This window comes from Gadus chalcogrammus, chromosome 4 (assembly GCF_026213295.1).
Source record: "Gadus chalcogrammus isolate NIFS_2021 chromosome 4, NIFS_Gcha_1.0, whole genome shotgun sequence".
NCBI lineage: Eukaryota > Metazoa > Chordata > Actinopteri > Gadiformes > Gadidae > Gadus > Gadus chalcogrammus.
In genome coordinates this window covers 13,072,935-13,092,021 of record NC_079415.1, presented here as the reverse complement: position 1 = coordinate 13,092,021, position 19,087 = coordinate 13,072,935, and the positions used below count along the sequence as shown (strand labels likewise).

The 19,087-nt window shown below is 47.2% G+C and overlaps 1 protein-coding gene across 3 annotated transcripts; it reads left to right on the top strand.

The window, feature by feature from the left end:
- The first annotated feature begins 966 nt into the window (after positions 1-966).
- Positions 967-18,477, top strand: mrrf (mitochondrial ribosome recycling factor). Of its 3 annotated transcripts, none has more exons than XM_056589522.1 (8): positions 1,037-1,103; positions 1,436-1,647; positions 4,168-4,355; positions 6,464-6,616; positions 12,034-12,152; positions 15,702-15,793; positions 17,506-17,665; positions 18,368-18,477. In XM_056589522.1, exons 3-8 carry the CDS (start codon positions 4,181-4,183, stop codon positions 18,443-18,445), a joined length of 777 nt encoding a protein of 258 aa, XP_056445497.1. In that variant the 5' UTR covers positions 1,037-1,103; positions 1,436-1,647; positions 4,168-4,180; the 3' UTR covers positions 18,446-18,477. The 3 variants fall into 3 exon arrangements, with proteins under 3 accessions (XP_056445499.1, XP_056445497.1, XP_056445498.1); XM_056589523.1 differs by having other exon boundaries at positions 1,042-1,103; positions 1,492-1,647; XM_056589524.1 differs by lacking the exon at positions 1,436-1,647 and having other exon boundaries at positions 967-1,103.
- Positions 18,478-19,087: the final 610 nt, after the last annotated feature.

Sequence of the window (19,087 nt, the reverse complement as noted above, 5' to 3'; positions counted from 1 at the left end):
TTGGCTGTTCTTTCCCCCCTCGCTCCAGTCTGAACTCATCTTATTACGGCCTCTACAGTCGGACACTGGGTCCTCCTGCTCTTATGCGTGGGGTTGCTTCCCGCTTGTTATTTTAGAATTTATGAGTTAGAGATCAGATTCTGATGTCAGATTGGAAACTGGGAACATAACTGTATAGATTCAATGTATCCCAAGAACATTTATTTTTGTTTATTTGTGTTTACTTAGTGTTTATATAGTCCATGCAATGTCACATCTGCCTTTATTTCCATTGCCATAATTATACTATGTGTAAACTCCAGATAGACACGTTTGAATTCTACATTCTAAATGTGAAGAGCACATTTGAATGCGAACAATTATTGTTTAGCTAGGGTGAAGGACACTTTCTGAAAAATAAATATGTTTTGTATTTTCAACTAACCAAAGTATTTGTCATTTTAGTCAGTTAAAGCATTAGTCAGTTAAATCATTTTTAGTCACTACATTTTGTGTCGACAACATTATCCTTAAATGTTGTGCGGCTACCATTTTGCGTGCAGAGTAAACAATAAATGCATGTGTGCACGAGTCACCGAGAACAATAAACTAGCAAATGTGTCTGTTAGTAAGTAATGGTAAGATAAGATAGAAGACCGCTTTTTTGGTGAAATTTATTATTTAGTTAAAATTTATGGAAAGTTCAAATAATGTATCTAAAATCTATGTATTCCTAAATAAATATTTGTCTTTTATTTTTATGCATATTCATATATATTTTTAAATGATCAATATATATTTTTTCTTGTGGTTTCAGAAAGTCAACATGAAAGCATAACAACAATGTCGCATACCTTGTGTCGTCTTTGTTTAAAGCCTTTATGAATTAGGAGGTGCCCTCGATTCATGTCACTGTACTTTTCCTGTGCAGACTGCTCATCGCTGTTTCCATGAACTTGTATCGTACATTTCTAAACACCGCCCCCCCCAGGCGGAGTCAGAGTAACGACACAGGCGGCGACTCACAGCCCGTCGCGGGATGATGACGGTAATAGGTCCTCACTCACGTTAGATATACAATTATTTTCCTTCTGCCATGCGTCTGTGAAGGTATTTTCCATAAAGTAAGTGCATGTTTTGGATTTCTATAAACATATGAACTGTTCTTCATTCAGTTATTCCTTCACCGTTCAGTTGTTAATTTGGTCTGCGTTTGTATTTCTTTAAATCACTGAAGATGTCCACGACCTTCGTGAACTGACACCTGCAGATAACAGAAAAACAGCAACACATGCGTTCTCACCAACACAAAATGAAAAGTAGTTAATATCCGTGTCGCTAACGTTTTCAAATTAAAGTTGAGCTCCAGTCCCAGCATTGTCCGGTGCATGTTTTGTGTATCAGTCATTCTTTGGTGTACATTCAAGAATGACTGGAATGCTTTTTACTCTTACAGCTTATTTTGGCTCAGAATAACCTTTACTGATATGATCACATATCTGTGGCTTAAAGAGAAACAGAAGGCTCAGAACCATATCCCATATCTCTGGCTGACTGAAGAGACCTCCCATGCGGGCCCCCAGCAACCCAGCCATCAGGAGAGGGTGTGTCCGCAGCTGTACAGGATACGAGGCTGTAGTGTCAAGTGTGTGAACACCTGTTGTAGAGGTACCCTGCTTGGCTTCCTCCGTAAAGAGACATCAGTCAGCGTCTCATACCTGCTCCCTATCTTATGCCCATAGTATGACACGTCAGAGAAGCCTGCCAGGAAACCTGCCCGCTTCCTATGTGAGATACTATTCTTTTAGAGTGTGGCCGTATCTCTGATATTATCTTCAGAGTATAATAAACATGAGTAAATATACTAAAAAGTAAAAGGCTAAATGGGTATTAAGAATCTGTTTTATCTACACACAATCCCCCCACTGCCACTTAATTTAACAATTAATTAATCGTCAATGTGGCTCGAGAAGCGCCAGCTCATGCAAAATAGCCTTCCTTTTTGATTAAGGATACTTAAGCATTCTGCATGTCAGCCTTTGAACTGAATTTCCGAGCTGTAAATTGATATCTTTCAAGCACAATAATGCTGTCGGAACAGAGTGACTGCTGCTGATTTGTGTCTAGATTATGCATGGTGTTTACGCAGCTGTAGAGTTTGTAGGGAATGCAGTTTTGATAAGAATCAGGGGAGAGGAAAGGATGTTTATTTATATTTAAGTGACAGAAAAGCTGTTGGATATGGGCATTGATAAGAGTATTTATTGACACAGTCTATCAGTAGATGGTGTTCCTATTGAAGCTAGGACGAGGCTTTGGGTATCACTGGCCCAAACAAACACGCCAGCCTGGGATACAGGTTTGATCCCACTACACTGTATTATGACTCGGAGAAGGTAGAAAAACACACGCAGAACAAACAAACAGATATAAATCGATGTGTGTGGCTTTCTGTCGGTGAACTCACTCAGTCCCACATCAAACGTCTGCTTCTCGCGTGCAATTTCTTTTAAGAGCATAAACACACTGCGTACAATGGAGGTGTAATGTTGGATATCTGTGTACACTATTTCACCGCCTGCCGTTCGCACCCACCGCCGCTGAAAGGCGGCGGTTCCGCTGTGTGTCTGTGAAGAGGAGGGGCGTGACTGGATGTGCACGTGCATGCGCGTCGGCCAGGGTTCAGTAGCGGGGAGCAGGGCTTGAGCGGAGCGCTGAGAGAGGACTGTGAGGCGGTGAATAGAAGGAGCTGTCTCTGGGAGCTGAGGACTGTCAGATTGGAGGCCCCGCCCCCCCTCTGGGAAGACACACCTATTGAGGGTTAGTGAGTTGTATAAGGTGCATCTATTATGTGTTAGTAGGTTGTATGGGATACACCTATTAGGGGTTAGTAGGTTGTATAAGGTGCATCTATTATGTGTTAGTAGGTTGTGTGGGATACACCTATTGAGGGTTAGTGTTAGTGGGTTGTATAAGGTACATCTATTATGGGTTAGTAGGTTGTGTGGGATACACCTATTAGGGGTTAGTGGGTTGTATAAAATAATAATAATAATAATACATTTAATTTAGAGCGCCTTTCAAGACACCCAAGGTCACCTTACGAGCATATAGTCTCATAATTTTTTAAAAACACGACATGTGGAAAAAATATAAACTAAGCAATAAGAAAGAAATAAACAAAAACAAGACAAAAAAAAACAAAAAAAAACAATCAAAACAGTGAGCAGTTAGACGTTGTGTGCGAGTTTGAACAGGTGAGTTTTGAGTTGTGATTGAAGGTTGTAATGGTGTCTGACTGTTTTATGTGTGGGGGGAGGGAGTTCCAGAGCCTGGGTGCTGAACAGCTGAATGACCGAGCACCCATTGTATAAGGTGCATCTATTATGGGTTAGTAGGTTGTGTGGGATACACCTATTAGGGGTTGGTGGGTTGTATAAGGTACATCTATTATGGGTTAGTGGGGTTTATAAGGCATGTATATTAGGGTTTAGTGGGTTGTATAAAGTATGTATATTAGGGGTTAGTGGGTTATATAAGATGCACCTATTAGGTATTTGTGGGTTGTATACGATACATATATAAGGGGTAATTGGGTTGTATAAGATACATCTATTCAGGGTTAGGGGTGTGGGTGTGTGTGTGTGTGTTCGTCAGAGATTTCAATCAAATCATAACCATAACCTTACCCCATTATCTACACTTTGCTGCAGTTTTTCTCTATTTTAGGTATATTTATGTCCCTCTTGTTCTCTCCCCCTCTCTCTTAGACCCTCATCCCTCCCTCTGCGTCTTTCTTACTCGCTACTTCAATCGCTCATATTGTATGCGCACTTAAGCTATATTTCATTCAAGTGGTAGAACTTATTGGCTTTTAAAGAGGTGTAATACAATTCAAAAGAGCTTATTTCTTTTAGATCCTTTATTGAAATGCCCCTGTTGCTGTTGTTGTCACAAAGTACACATGGAAGAGGTCTTAACCTTAGCAGATGCTTGCAATACATCTTTTTAAAGACTGTGTGATGGATGCTGAGGCTAACAATGCAAACAAAACAGCTGGCATACCCCCTACTGGTAGACATAGGTCACTGCAAGTATTGCATTTTATTTTTGAACAGTTCGTGTCCCTGCACATAATCCATACTTCCATGATGACCCTCACTCCTGTGTTTCTCTCCATTCTTCCAGGTCCTCCCCAGGTATGGCTCTGAGTCTTGTGTGCCTGCTGCGGCCCGTGTTGGGCCATGCCCTGGTGCGGCAGCTCAGCTGTCCCAGGGTCCTGACCACGGCCCGGGTCACGACCCCACTCCTCACACACCAGAACCCCCAGCTGACTCCCACCTTTGCACGGTTCTACGCCACCAAGAAGGCCAAAGGTGCGTTCCAACCCTTCACATACTGTTTTTCAGGGCCAGAGGCAATTATTTCCTTTTAAATGTAATCTCCGCTAAAGATGCTTGTCTAGATACTTCCTGTTACTCATGTACACTATGTAATACTCTCCTAAATCCGGGCTTTGCGGTAAAGGTAATTGCTACTGACTCAGGCGATTGGTTACAGAGTAGATAAGATATTCAATGTGTTTCATACGCAGCACATGTCATGGGAGCGGGGGGCTGTATGCTACCATTTACTATGGGGCAGGGGGCTGCTGTTGGCTCTCGAGCAGCAGTGTCTGAGGCTGAGTAGAGGCTGGGCGTTTTATCTCCAGTGGTCCTGTCCTGAGATTGCCCCCCCCCCCTCCATGAAAGAGCTTTCAAGAGGCTGGAGACGGCGGTACTCCACAGTAGAGCCCTAGCATCTAGCATCTTTGTGAGATGAGATTTAAAAAGGTACAACGTCTCATATCTCAGAGCTGAGTACCAGTATGTCATGTAGAGTACAGGCTTGTTTTGCTTTTAATGTAGCACACCCAGAACAAGCAGGGAAGCCGGAGATTGTCTGTCTGTCTGTCTGTCTGTCTGTCTGTCTGTCTGTCTGTCTGTCTGTCTGTCTGTCTGTCTGTCTGTCTGTCTGTCTGTCTGTCTGTCTGTCTGTCTGTCTGTCTTCGTCTGTCTGTCTGTCTGTCTGTCTGTTCTGTCTGTCTGTCTGTCTTGTCTGTCTTGTCTGTCTTGTCTTGTCTTGTCTGTCTGTCTGTCTGTCTGTCTGTCTGTCTGTCTGTCTGTCTGTCTGTCTGTCTGTCTGTCTGTCCTGTCTGTCTGCTCTGTCTGTCTGTCTGTCTGTCTGTCTGTCTGTCTGTCTGTCTGTCTGTCTGTCTGTCTGTCTGTCTGTCCTGTCTGTCTGTCTGTCTGTCTGTCTGTCTGTCTGTCTGGCTGTCCTGTCTGTCTGTCTGTCTGTCTGTCTGTCTGGCTGTCTGTCTGTCTGTCTGTCTGTCTGTCTGTCTGTCTGTCTGTCTGTCTGTCTGTCTGTCTGTCTGTCTGTCTGTCGTCTGTCTGTCTGTCTGTCTGTCTGTCTGTCTGTCTTCTGTCTGTCTGTCTGTCTGTCGGTCTGTCTGTCCTGTCTGTCTGTCTGTCCTGTCTGTCTGTCCTGGTCTGTCTGTCTGTCCTGTCTGTCTGTCTGTCTGTCCTGTCTGTCGGTCTGTCTGTCTGTCTGTCTGTCCTGTCTGTCTGTCTGTCTGTCTGTCTGTCTGTCTGTCTGTCTGTCTGTCTGTCTGTCTGTCTGTCTGTCTGTCTGTCTTCTGTCTGTCTGTCTGTCTGTCTGTCCTGTCTGTCTGTCCTGTCTGTCTGTCTGTCTGTCTGTCTGTCTGTCTGTCTGTCTGTCTGTCTGTCTGTCTGTCTGTCTGTCGTCTGTCTGTCTGTCTGTCTGTCTGTCTGTCTGTCTGTCCTGTCTGTCTGTCTGTCTGTCTGTCCTGTCTGTCTGTCTGTCTGTCTGTCTGTCCTGTCCTGTCTGTCTGTCTGTCTGTCTGTCTGTCTGTCTGTCTGTCTGTCTGTCTGTCTGTCTGTCTGTCTGTCTGTCTGTCTTTCTGTCTGTCCTGTCTGTCTGTCTGTCTGTCTGTCTGTCTGTCTGTCTGTCTGTCTGTCTGTCTGTCTGTCCTGTCTGTCTGTCTGTCTGTCCTGTCTGTCTGTCTGCTGTCTGTCTGTCTGTCTGTCTGTCTGTCTGTCTGTCTGTCTGTCTGTCTGTCTGTCTGTCTGTCTGTTCTATCTATCTAATCTCTCTCTATTTCTATCTAATCTCTATCTATCTAATCTCTATCTATCTAATCTCTATCTATCTAATCTCTATCTATCTAATCTCTCTCTATTTCTATCTAATCTTTCTCTATTTCTATCATCTATCTATCTATCTAATCTCTCTATTTCTATCCATCTATCTAATCCATCTCTATTTCTATTTACCCATCCATATATATGTCTCTCTCTCTATTTATGTATACCTCTCTATCTTACTACCTCTATCTCTCCCTCTCCCTCTCCCCAGCCATAGACACCCTTTGTTATTTTCTTGTTTTTCTCTTTGTTCTCGTTCCCCTCCGGCCCGATCCAAGCCAAGGGGAAGGGTCAGGCGGCCAAAGTGAACATTAACTCTGCGCTGGTGGAAGACATCATCGATCTGGACGAGGTGAAGGGGGACATGACGGCCGTGCTCAACACCCTGAAGGATGACTTCACGCGGAGCCTCAGCATTCGAACGTCGCCAGGTAGATAGCCCATGAGTCAGCCATAGCTCATCAATTCCCTTTCCCCTCATTGCTCTTCCTTTCCTTTCCATCCCTCCCTCCCCCATATCCTTGCCTCTCGTTTTCTTCTTGCACATTTATTGTCTCGGAAACAGCTGGGCCCCATGAGACTGTGCATCTTTTTGGTAATAACTTGCATACACACAACACAAAGACTTAAAGCGGGGGTAAACCCCCCGGTCTCGGATTCAGCATTGACAATTTTCTTTGGTTCTCCAGCTTATTCGCCTTGGCAGGAACACTGAACAGTACAATAGGATCAGTTGACCCAAACAGGTGCTGCAGCAGAGTCCAGTTCTTAGAGTGTCCTTAGATGTTTCGATGTGTTTGAGGCTTTTGTGGTGAACGTTGTAGTGTAGGAGATCTCATTGCTGAAGCAGGCTAGCATGATCCATGGCAGGGATCAGTATTGAGTCATGTGGAGGGGGGCGCCCCTGGCCAAGGAGGCCCAATGAGAGGCCTGGCCCAGGGGTAAGCACGGACAGTTTGGGGGTTGCTCTCTGGATGTTTTCGGTCTTCTTGTTCGCTCTGGTTTCCTGCGTTCAAATCGATGAAACCAATATGATGTAGGTTCACTGTGGTACTATTACTACTTTTATTGTTCGACATATTTCAAAACAAATACAATTCAAAAAGATGAATTCTGAAATAAAACACATGAGATAAATAACATGTTTATTTGTTACTTCTTATGTTGTGTTTCTAATAATCTGTCTGACGGTCAATGATCGGACAGTAATCTGTTCTTTAATGAAAACATGGTGGCACGAGGAGACTGGCTCGTAGCCATTTCAGCCTCAGCCTCCTCAGAGATGGTGGTGGAAACCTCAGTTAACATGCCGCGTTGCCAGGTCAGCGGCCATACGCATCCAATTTACCCACTATTGACTTTGGCATCATTCAACACACATGGGGCCAGAACTGTGAGGCCCTTCAACTGGTTTCATGGCACCATTTCTCAGGGATTTTCGTGTTTACTCCAATGCATAAAGTAATCTCCCAGACATGTTTTTTTGTGCGCGAGGCCCCCGGGGGCCCCTTCATTTGCATCTACCTGACCAAGAGCCTGAGGGCTGAGCAGAGGGCATCCCCCGGAATGACCTTTACCTTGACCTCTGCTTGACCTCTCCTTCCTCGACTACATCCAGGTCGCGACCTCCTGCTATATGTAATGGGGGCTCCCACGGGACAGCAGGGGGATTTAGAGTTTACATTTTCGGTCTTCAGTTTCCCCTGGCGCGAACTTTCCCTTTCCACGTTTGTTCCGAAAGCCTTGCTGTTTCCAATCGGTATGTAATTAAATAATCCAAAAAACACTGCAACGATGGGACGGATGCAGCTTTAAAAAAATCCTCACCGGATTTCTTTTGTCAACATGTATCTGGGAAATCCACTTCTTGTTCTTTCTGTCTGCAATTGATTTATTTCTGCTTTATCTATTGATCTGGTCTCCAATTTCTTTTCATTCTGTGTCCCGTGTCCTTTTATTCATTTGAATCTGGACCCAAATGAGAAATCGGTCTTCTCACTTTTCACAACTTCTCCATCCACACTCTGTGGGCTTCACCTCACCCCCTACCTGCACTCTTTACAACACACGTTCTACTCACTTTTCCACTTTTGCCTCATACCCCCCCCAAAACCCCCGCCCCCCCCTTGTTCTCCTTTACCCAAACCCCTCCCTCTCCCATTCCACCATCTGCCCTGCCCTCCGTCTCCTCTCCCCCCTTATTTGTGTCCGTCCAGCTGCGCAGTAATCTGTGGAGGCAGCAGGACTTAGGGCTGACAGCAGAAACTCACTGGCTGCAAAGGATGAAGTGGTGGAATGAAATGACGTGTGTGTGTGTGTGTGTGTGTGTGTGTGTGTGTGTGTGTGTGTGTGTGTGGTGTGTGTGTGTGTGTGTGTGTGTGTGTGTGTGTGTGTGTGTGTGTGTGTGTGTGTGTGTGTGTGTGTGTGTGTGTTCGTTCCATGATCAAATCATCTGGCTCTCATTACGTGTGTGTTTGTGTGTGTGTGTTGGTTCAAGTCTGCAATTGTGTGTGAATGTGTATTGTTTTCTTTGCGTGTAGTGTGTGTGTGTGTGTGTGTGTGTTTGTGTGCACTCCTCATATGATAATACTTTGTAGTCCATGTGTTTTGTGCGTGCTTCCGTAAGTTTGCTTGAGATTTGGTCCAACCAGAACATCTCAATGGCCAAGAGCAGAGTGTTATGATGATCCATAGACACACACGCACACCCTTTTTACACTATGGTAGTATGTATCCTGTAATCTCCTGGGATGTCTACGCTAAAGCTGTTGCTATGGAGACCCTATTTAGTCAAAGCAAGCTAAGGAGTGCTCTTTATGTTTGAAATCAAATCCACTGCCTTTACATCCTCAGTAGTCCCCGGTTGAAATGTATTTCTTTGATGGTACAGACATTTGCATTTGGCCAAATTTCCTAAGTACACACAACTATATTTTTCTCTGTGACTGCCGCTCAATGTTTGTAGTTTAACACCGGGGTCACCGTTGACGTAAGCTCAAGCTAAGCTCCGCTGCTGGATGACAACACATCTCCCTCTCCAGGAACACGTAGCGCTAGTCTGCGGACCTTCAGCCCTCTCCGTTTGAGGATAGATAGTGTTTCCCTCGCCCCGTCCGTATCCGTTACCCCCTGGAACACGCCGACCGCAGCCAGCAGAGCAGCAGATCCTCAGCTCTCGTTGTGCCATGACGTGGCCTTAATGGACTTTAATGTGCCTTCCCAGGTTAAGGGTGTCTGCTGCCGCTATCCCAACGCTTGAACCGCGACAGGGAAGGCGCTGCCGGAGCCTACGCCGGTATCATGTGGCTGGATAGAATTGGAACACGTCCCCGAGTTCAAAAGCTCACGTCGATGTAATGCTCAGTCGGTGTCCAGCGGCGGCTGGATCACGATCGCCCTTTGAGGGAGAAAGTGAGTCTGTCTCTTGTCTCAAGACGATTGTGTGCATTTGTGGTTCTCCCCGTGTGTGTATCTCTGTCTCTCGCGTGCACAGATGTGCAGTGACACACTGTGGTGAGACGGATAACAGCCACACGAAGCAGACGATCATAAGGTCACGTGGAGACGGACAGATGGACAGACGGGAGGTCACAGACGGACACGTCCGGAGAAAAGTAGTTTTGGTTGATGGACAGGATGTCAGAGGCAGACAGATGGACACACGCACACACACTGAAATATAGCTTAAGCGTGCAAACAATATGAGCGATGAAGTGGTGAGTAAGAGAGACAGTGAGGGAAGTGGGTCTAAGATAGATGGGAAGAGAACGAGAGGGACATAAAAATACATACACAGAGGGAAAAACTACATTGAAGCGTGGGTAATGCATAGGCTAGGATTAGGATTTGATTAGTTTGATTAGTTTGAAACCTCTGAAACGCACACACTCGACAGGTAGACATATAGAAGGTCACAGGTACAGATACGTTTTACTGGTTGGCAAAGAGACAGAGCAACACACACACACACACACACACACACACACACACACACACACACACACACACACACACACACACAAAATTAGTAGGTAGGCAGACAGACAAAAGGTCACAGGTACACACACAGAAGGAGTTGTGTTTGGTCATTAGACAGGGCTGCCTTTCAGGTGCAGGAGGTCTAGACAGCCCCCGGTCTAGAGCCTCCAGCCAGTGGGACGTTGAGCGTGTCCCCGGTATGGAGAGTAGCTGGCAGTGGGAGAACCATCATGCCCCTCAGAGACCAGCCGGCCGCGGTTCAATCGATGAAACAAGGAAAAGAACAGCTATTCATTATATCCCCTGGTCAAAGTACCCTGTTCAGAGTCACAGACGGGCAGAGACCTTTTATTGAGGTTTACCCTGGCATACTTCCCCTCCCCCTATGGACCACATACACCACCCCGACACCCGGGCTTCACCAGGACATGGGAAGTGGGGGGGGGGGGGGGGGAGGAGGGGTGTGATGGAAGACAGGTGAGGAAGAAGGAAACGACTGCTTTAGAGGGAATCCAGATGGACGGCGCAAGAGAGAGAAAAAATAATAGAGAAGGAGAGCGATGCGGAAGAGAGAGGAAGAAATGAAATCAAAGGAAATCATTTGGCGTCTGTGCTCTAAGGGCGGCCCACACTTTGTCTTTCCCACTTATTTTCCATTCCAGGAAGTTTGGGGAGCAAAGGGAATAAAAGCTACAATCATTGTTCCTGAAAGCCAAGGTCATGGTATATAGCAAACTCGGCATATTAGCAATTATGGTTCCTCATGTTGAATAATTATTGCTTTATTATTGTTTCTTCATTTACGGGGAACGAGTACAGAGACTCTGAAGAGCTGCAGCATCATCAATCAGATCTGGTTGTTGCCTTGGCCCCGGTGGCAGCACTTCAAGGGTCTAGTGGCTCCAATATCCTTGGTGTGCTTTTGATTCTCCTCAGCCTCACTACCAAGTGCCTCGTAAGTGACTTACAAAACACTGCTGACTGAATACATGTACGCACAAATGAGAATGAAGTACAAAGGTTTAGGGGGCTCTCTCTCGCTCTCGCTCTCTCTCCCTCACTTGCCTGCTCCCACCCTCCCCGAAGATAAGAGGTCATCTCTGTCTGCACCCACCCTGTCTGCGAGTGACCTCACATCCTGTCGCTCCCAGGTGACGGCGGGACGTCCCCTGTCTGCTGATCTGTTCCACAGCCGCCCGCGGACCCTGGGCCTGTACTCGGGTAGCAGTTGTTTCTGCTTTGCTTCCCCACAAGGAGAAGAGACGCTGCCAATTCATGATCTCCGTTGACGGCTTGATGGCGTCCCACTTTTGTTTTGTGACTCAGAGTTTGGGTCGGTGTCCCAGTGTTTCACATACGATAGGAAGTCAAAGTGGGACTACATTTTTGGGACTTGACTTTCTTCTGATGCTGATTGAGTCTGAAGTCTGAGCTGCTGTATTAGATCAGTTGTTCCATCTTTGGACTGAAGGTGTACACCTATATTGTCCTTTCACGTACCACCACATATGCAGACGGTGTAAGTAGTAATGCAAGAAGACCATGGCTAGTGGGAAACGGGGTAGAGAAAAAGTACGCTGCTTATGCTGCCACTGTGTTTATCTAGCAAACACAAATGAGCGGTCCTTTATTTTCATGTTATTACGAAATAAACTGTCCTTTTATGTTCATGTTATCGTGAAGCGACCTTCCCTTTTATATATTCAATATTAGAATGAAGTGAACAGTCCGTTGTATTCATGTTAACATGAAGTGACCTGTCCTTTATTTTCATGTTAACATGAAGTAAACTGACCTTTATATTCGTGTGAACAGGAAGTGAACAGCTTTGTATTCATGTTAACACGTAGGACGCGGTGGTGTGTTTCAGGGGCTCTGGACCACATCGTAGTGACCACCCCAGATGGAAAGTTTCCCCTCAACCAGCTGGGCCAGGTCTCCATGAAATCTCCTCAGCTCATAGTGGTTAACATGACCAGCTCCCCAGAGGTAACACACACACACACACACACACACACACACACACCGAACTATCACACACACGAACAGTCACAAACCTCTCTCTCTCTCTGCGTCACACACACACACGAACAGTCAAACAAACGTACAGTCACACACCTCTCTCTCTACCTCACAAACACACACACACACGAACAGTTACACACACGAACAAGCACACGTACACACACAGTCGCACACACTCCTTCCTTTCCTTCTCATCTGTCTGTGTTTTCTAAATTCTCCATAATAAATCAGAAGGAACGATCTGTCTATTTGATCAAGTTCACGCGTCTTCAAGTAAATCTATCTTTGAGATCTGTTTATTTTTTAAGCCCCGTCCATCTCTCCCTCTGCAACTTTATCTGAGATGCTATCTGATGGATGATCTGAAAGGTCCCCTTTAGTGAGGCCGGTGTGTGTGTGTGTGTGTGTGTTTGTGTGTGTGTGTGTGTGTGTAGTCAGGCCGATGTGTGTGTGAGTTGAAACAGAAAAGGAAATGACCTCACCTTACCCTCTGGTCAGGATGGATGGATCTTTTACATTTCCTTTGTGTGCCACTATTCTCTCCCTTTCTTTTCGTCCATGCTTCGTTTTAGATGATGCCTCATGAACAGTTTAATGCGAGCAGAGTGCCTACCACTGTGCACATCACACCCGGCCCCCCTGGTGATACGTCTTGTGTGAAACGTTTCCCCCCCCCCGATGAAACCCAGAGGAAATCTCCCTCAGTGTAACGTCGGGACCCCCTTCCCCGGCCCATGAGCCGGGAGATGACATTACATACACACTGTATGTATATCTAGTTTTAGGTTGTCAAGCAAAGGCCTGACACGTGTTTCTGGTCCCCGGGTCCTTTCATGTGGTGTAGCGTTTCATTGCTTCATGCTCACAAACCATAATGCAAATGTGGGAATTTATCAGAGCATCCGCATACGATACTCCAGTGGGCTACCTGAGCCAGGCCTGACTCACCGAGTGCCTGCTCCACGCACGCACGCACACACACACACACCAGCCACGGACCACACACACATACACACACACGCACACGCACTTCACACATACACATGGCATACACACAGATGAGCCCACATGCAGACCCATACACACTTGCACATTCACTTGACAGGCACGCACGCACGCACGCATGCACGCACGCACACACACACCACCTCAGCCATAGGTTCCCCGTAGCCCACACAGAGGGGACGGCACAGGTCTCTGCTCTAATAGGCTTATAATGAGGCCTATCCATTACCTCGTGAACCCAAGACCCTCGCCATTGTTTTCCATACATCCATTAACGGAGGCCTGGGAAGCTACAGCGGAGCTACCAGCGGCTACCACGACTACTGCTACTACCAATACTACTACTACTACCACCAGCACCAGCACCACTGGCTCCACGAGCACTGTTGATCACAGCCAGTCTCCACCGCCACCACCACACACTCATCAACAGCACCTCCCCCCGTCGTTGGGCTTAATTTGGCCTCGGCTGGTGTGGGCGGATGAACACGCACACGTGTGTCGACCGCGCGCCAACACGCCACGTTGTTATTAGCCGTGTTGTTTTTCTTATCTTTTTTTTTTTCATGCGCACACACAGACTCAAAAACGTCCGGAGAAATTCCACACGGCTCGGTTTCTCTTTGAAGCGACGTGTGCGCGTTTGATGTGTAACTTCAGCATCATTTCTCTTCCCCCCGCGGACATGTTAACCAGAACACGCCTGGTTGTGCCTTTCCAGAGAACTGCGCTCGGTTCTCCTTAACCACTGGGGGGGGAGAGGGGGAGAGAGAAGGAGGAGTGAGGAAAATGGAGGGAGAGGAGGGGGGAGGGTGGCGGAGAGGGAGAGAGCGGGTGTAGGAAGAGGGGGAGGAGGAGGAGAGAGGGAGAGGGGCATGAGGAGAGAGGGGGAGACGCGGGATTGAGGAGGGGGGAGAGAGATGAGGGAAGGAGGGAGGGGGGGGAGAGAAGGAGGAGGAGGAGGAAGGGAGGGAGAAGGGGAGAGAGATCCGAGGGGTGGTGATGAATTTGACGCTGAGAACAATCCAACATAGTTCCAGGTTGAATCCATCAGCCCACGCTCAAAGCCCGAAGAGAGGCAGGGACGGAGGCCTGTGTTCTGGAGGATTCTGTGGGGAAGGAAAAAAGATATGGGAGCTTGTGAATTAATATACACAAATAGGTTCCTTTAATCCCGCCGCCGTTTCCTCAGTGGCTCGAGCCTGCTGGACCTGACAAGGAGAACTAGAAAGGAAGTCTGGACTGGAGGAAATAATGATCTGTTTTTATTTTGGCCTCACGTTTGTTCTGTGGAATGCCAGGCCGAGGGGAGCTTGGACCGGTCCAGGGGCTTTAAGTGAATTCATCAGAATGAGTTTGGCCCGTGAGCAGGGTTAAATAATGGCAGGGTTTGCGAACGTTTTCATCCTTACTCCTAAACACAGCCTGTATAAAACAACTGCAAATGTTTCCGGTCAGATAGTGGGGGGTGGGGGAAAGAGATGAATCCATATTTATAGCATTAAAAGTCACTCAGGCCAATTTATCACTGGAAAATAATATTATTCCAGGAGCAAAAATATATAGTTATTAATACTTTACGGCTGGTGATTTGACCAGTTGAGATTCGGCCAATATTCTTCCTACTTACTTGTCAGTCTATTAATTGTGTACCTATGGTAACAGGTCCATCTCATTCTCTGCTCATTCTGCATGGCCATAGTGACAAGATAAAGACAGCATCTTTCACCTAATTTGTGTTTAGATTGCCTTGGCACTGGCTTAATGTTTGGAGGTAGGAAACTTATTAGAAAGTGCTTGGAAATTGCTTACGTGGGAGATTATGACTTGACAGCCCTGAGACCAGGAGAGACTAAACTGACCTCAGACAGAGTGTGAGTCAGGTGACTTCAGCCCTGAGACAGGGGAGGCTCACCTCCTCAGACAGTGTGAGTGACTAACAGGGTTACAGACTCTGTCGACTCATTGTTTCAGGTAGAAGATCAGAGCTGTGCTGATGGATAACGAATCATTTATTGGCTGGTCATCGGGAAATGGCACATTGATACACTTTCTCACTTGTCTTCCTCCCACAACATGAGCCCAAAGTGACGTGTGTGTGTGTGTGTGTGTGTGTGTGTGTGTGGAGGGGGGGGCGGGGGTCATCCATGGTCAGGTCTTCCCTGCAACCTCTCAGTCCGCTGACAGTGGCCCAAGGCGCTTCCACATGGCATGGGCTTCCCCTTTCCACACACACACAAACACACGCAAATACACACACGTGCACTTACACACAAAACACACGTACACACAAAACAACAACACTCTAATGGTTAGCAGCTGGGCTCTGGCGGTGACTGCATGAGGCTCGGCCCTTTTCCGTTCAGTCTGGGCTTAGAGAACCAAGCACTTATCCACTTTGTGTGTGTGTGTGTGTGTGTGTGTGTGTGTGTGTGTGTGTGTGTGTGTGTGTGTGTGTGTGTGTGTGTGTGTGTGTGTGTGTGTGTGTGTGTGTGCGCCCGCCCCTAGGCTACGGTGGCTGTCACTCGTGCCCTGAGGGAGAGCTCCATGAAGCTGAACCCAGAGGTGGACGGAGCCATCATCAAGGTGCCTCTTCCCAAGTGAGTCACACATACACACATTATAAATATGTACACAAACACACTATATATAATATATATACATACACACAAATGATATATACACACCAACACATATAATATTTATATTACATATACACACACAATATATAAAAACACAGACACACACATTATAAATATACACATACAAACATTATACATAGACAACAAATATAGAGACAAAGGCATATTATACACACATTCACATAATAATCGACCCAAGGGCTGTAACCTTCCTCGGCACTCTTTTTTCCATGTGTAGTCTTGTACTCGTTCTCTGCATCTCCCCTCTATTGTTGCTCAAGTCTCATTATTACTGCACTTTTTAGTGCTGTTTAACTCTGTCCTTTCTGTGTTTAGCTGAACTGTCAGGTCCATATTTGCTGTGGCTTTACTAAATGTTATACAAGTCCACGTCGTGTCTCCAAGTTCTTGGTTGATATTGACAGATTTATTAGAGCCATGGGAAGACTCCTGGGTCCAATTTCTCTCTCTCTCTCTCTCTCTCTCTCTCTCTCTCTCTCTCTCTCTCTCTCTCTCTCTCTCTCTCTCTCTCTCTCTCTCTCTCTCTCTCTCTCTCTCTCTCTCTCTCTCTCTCTCTCTCTCTCTCTCTCTCTCCTCTCTCTCTCTCTCTCTCTCTCTCTCTCTCTCTCTCTCTCTCTCTCTCTCTCTCTCTCTCTTCCCCCCCCCCCCCCCTCATCCGTTGGCGTAGCCTGATTAAACAACCACACTCGCCGTTATCCATCATGGACGTTTTGGGACGTCCATCCGTTGGGTATATAAGTGTTTATGTAGCTCCCTACATAGAGCTGTGTGTGTTCGTGCACATGCATTTGTGTTCACAAGTGCGTTAGTAAGTGTGGGTGTGTTACATAGTGACGTGTGTGTGCATGCGCTTGTGTGTGTGTCTGTGTTGGTATTTGTGTGTGCGTGTGCACGTGTGGCTGCCCGTGCACGTGGAGCAGCAGGTGTTCGTCTGGCGGAGGCGTGGCGTTCTCCCCTGCAATCAGTCTCGCCACTCGCCCCGCCGCCATTTGCATTTCCAAAGAGAGCGAGCTCCTTGATTGGCTGTGGAATCAGTAATTAGGACGTATTGTTTGCAGTAAATAGACACTACTCGCAGATTGTTTGCAAATAGTTTCTAAGGCGAGAAAGAGCGAAAATAAGAGGGGGAAACGCCAATTAGGAGGAGAGAGAACGAGTGAAACGGGCAGAAGTATGTTTCTGCCGAGTGATTAACTCGACGCCAAGTGAAAACAAAGTTGTTGAGCCGGCTGCCTGCTCCTCTTAGGGCCCTGACCTTTAGAGGGGTAGACTGGTTGTCACGGTGGCCTACCAGTCTGGTCTGTGATACACCCATTCATCGTTTCAAGCTTAATTAATGTATGAAATCGAAAATGTAAAGGCACTGGCTAATTTCAGATCTTTAAAATGCCACATTAAAAGTACAAAGGGTGATTAGAGTTGGACGAAAAGGTGTTGAACGTGTGTTTGTTCTTCAGTGTCTGAATGGATGACGCTAGGCAGCAGTTTGTTAGCCTGTTGCGGGATTTATGGCTTTCGACAACACATTGGTGGGCTTACACTTGCTATCCAGGGGAATCCTAGTCTAGGTTCTCTATGCCACACCCAACCAGAAGGCTCTCTCACCCACTCAATCCTCCCCCTTTGCTACCTCCTCTGGGGCGCTCCAGGGTGACGAGGGAGCACAGGGAGAACCTGGGCAAGCTGGCCAAGCAGCTGAGCAACAAGGCCAAGGACTCCCTGAGGAGGGTGCGCTCCAACGCCGTCACGCAGGTCAAGAAGGCCAAGGAGGAGCACTCTGAGGACACCATCAGGCTGCTGGAGAAACAGGTAGAGCACTCTGAGGACACCATCAGGCTGCTGGAGAAACAGGTAGAGCACTCTGAGGACACCATCAGGCTGCTGGAGAAACAGGTAGAGCACTCTGAGGACACCATCAGGCTGCTGGAGAAACAGGTAGAGCACTCTGAGGACACCATCAGGCTGCTTCAGAAACAGGTAGAGCACTCTGAGGACACCATCAGGCTGCTGGAGAAACAGGTAGAGCACTCTGAGGACACCATCAGGCTGCTGGAGAAACAGGTAGAGCACTCTGAGGACACCATCAGGCTGCTGGAGAAACAGGTAGAGCACTCTGAGGATACCATCAGGCTGCTGTAGAAACAGGTAGAGCACTCTGAGGACACCATCAGGCTGCTGGAGAAACAGGTAGAGCACTCTGAGGACACCATCAGGCTGCTGGAGAAACAGGTAGAGCACTCTGAGGATACCATCAGGCTGCTGTAGAAACAGGTAGAGCACTCTGAGGACACCATCAGGCTGCTGGAGAAACAGGCAGAGGTGGAGCAGGGGTTAGAGTTGGGTTAGAGGATGGTTAGGGTTAGGGGATTGATAGGGTTAGAGGTGGGCTAGGGTTAGAGGATGGTTAAGGTCAGAGATGGGTTTGCGTCAGAGATGGGTTAGGGATGGGTGAGAGTGAGGTCAGGACCAGATGACTAACTGAACGCTCCTCTCTGTCTGTTTTCCTTCCAGCTTCAGCAAATGGCGGACAACATGGCCATCGACATCGACAAGCAGCTAGCATCCAAGACCAAAGAGCTATTAGGCTAACCATGCTAATAAAAGCTATGCACTACTTATTATTTTTGTATTCTGTACTTTATATTACGGTCATTGGTCAATGTGTCTGTTGAAGCGAGATGTGGGATGGTATTATCATATTTATACTGCGAGGTAAAGAAGAGATGGATCGGGTTTGGCTGCTTATGGAAGTCATACCCAACTGGCTATGGATGCTTCTGGAAAGCTCCATTAACAGACCATTTAGTCGCGGCTCGTAAGCCCAACATTTGGTGTACTCTGAGGTTTGGTGCTCTGTAATGACACAAGCCCTACGTCGGGCTTCTGGGCGCAATCTGTTGGAACTGTCAATACACAAACAAGTCGGCATGGAAACAACAGCGACATTCCCTCCCACCCTCCATCCTCCTTCCCTCCCTTCCACACATTCCCTTCCCTCCCTCCTTCCTCCTAAGCCTCCCCTCCTCCCTCCCTCACTCTCCCCCTCCTCCCTCGCTCCCTTCTCCCTCCCAGCCTCCTCCCCTCCAGCCCTCCTTTCTCCCTCCCCCCCTCCCTTCTCTGTTGCTCCGTGTCTTCAAACAAACATGCAGCCGGGGATGAATGGGGTTTTAATGGGATGTGCGGGCCTCCTCCTAATCAAACGCTGTGCCACAAGCCTGTTCTGTTTATATA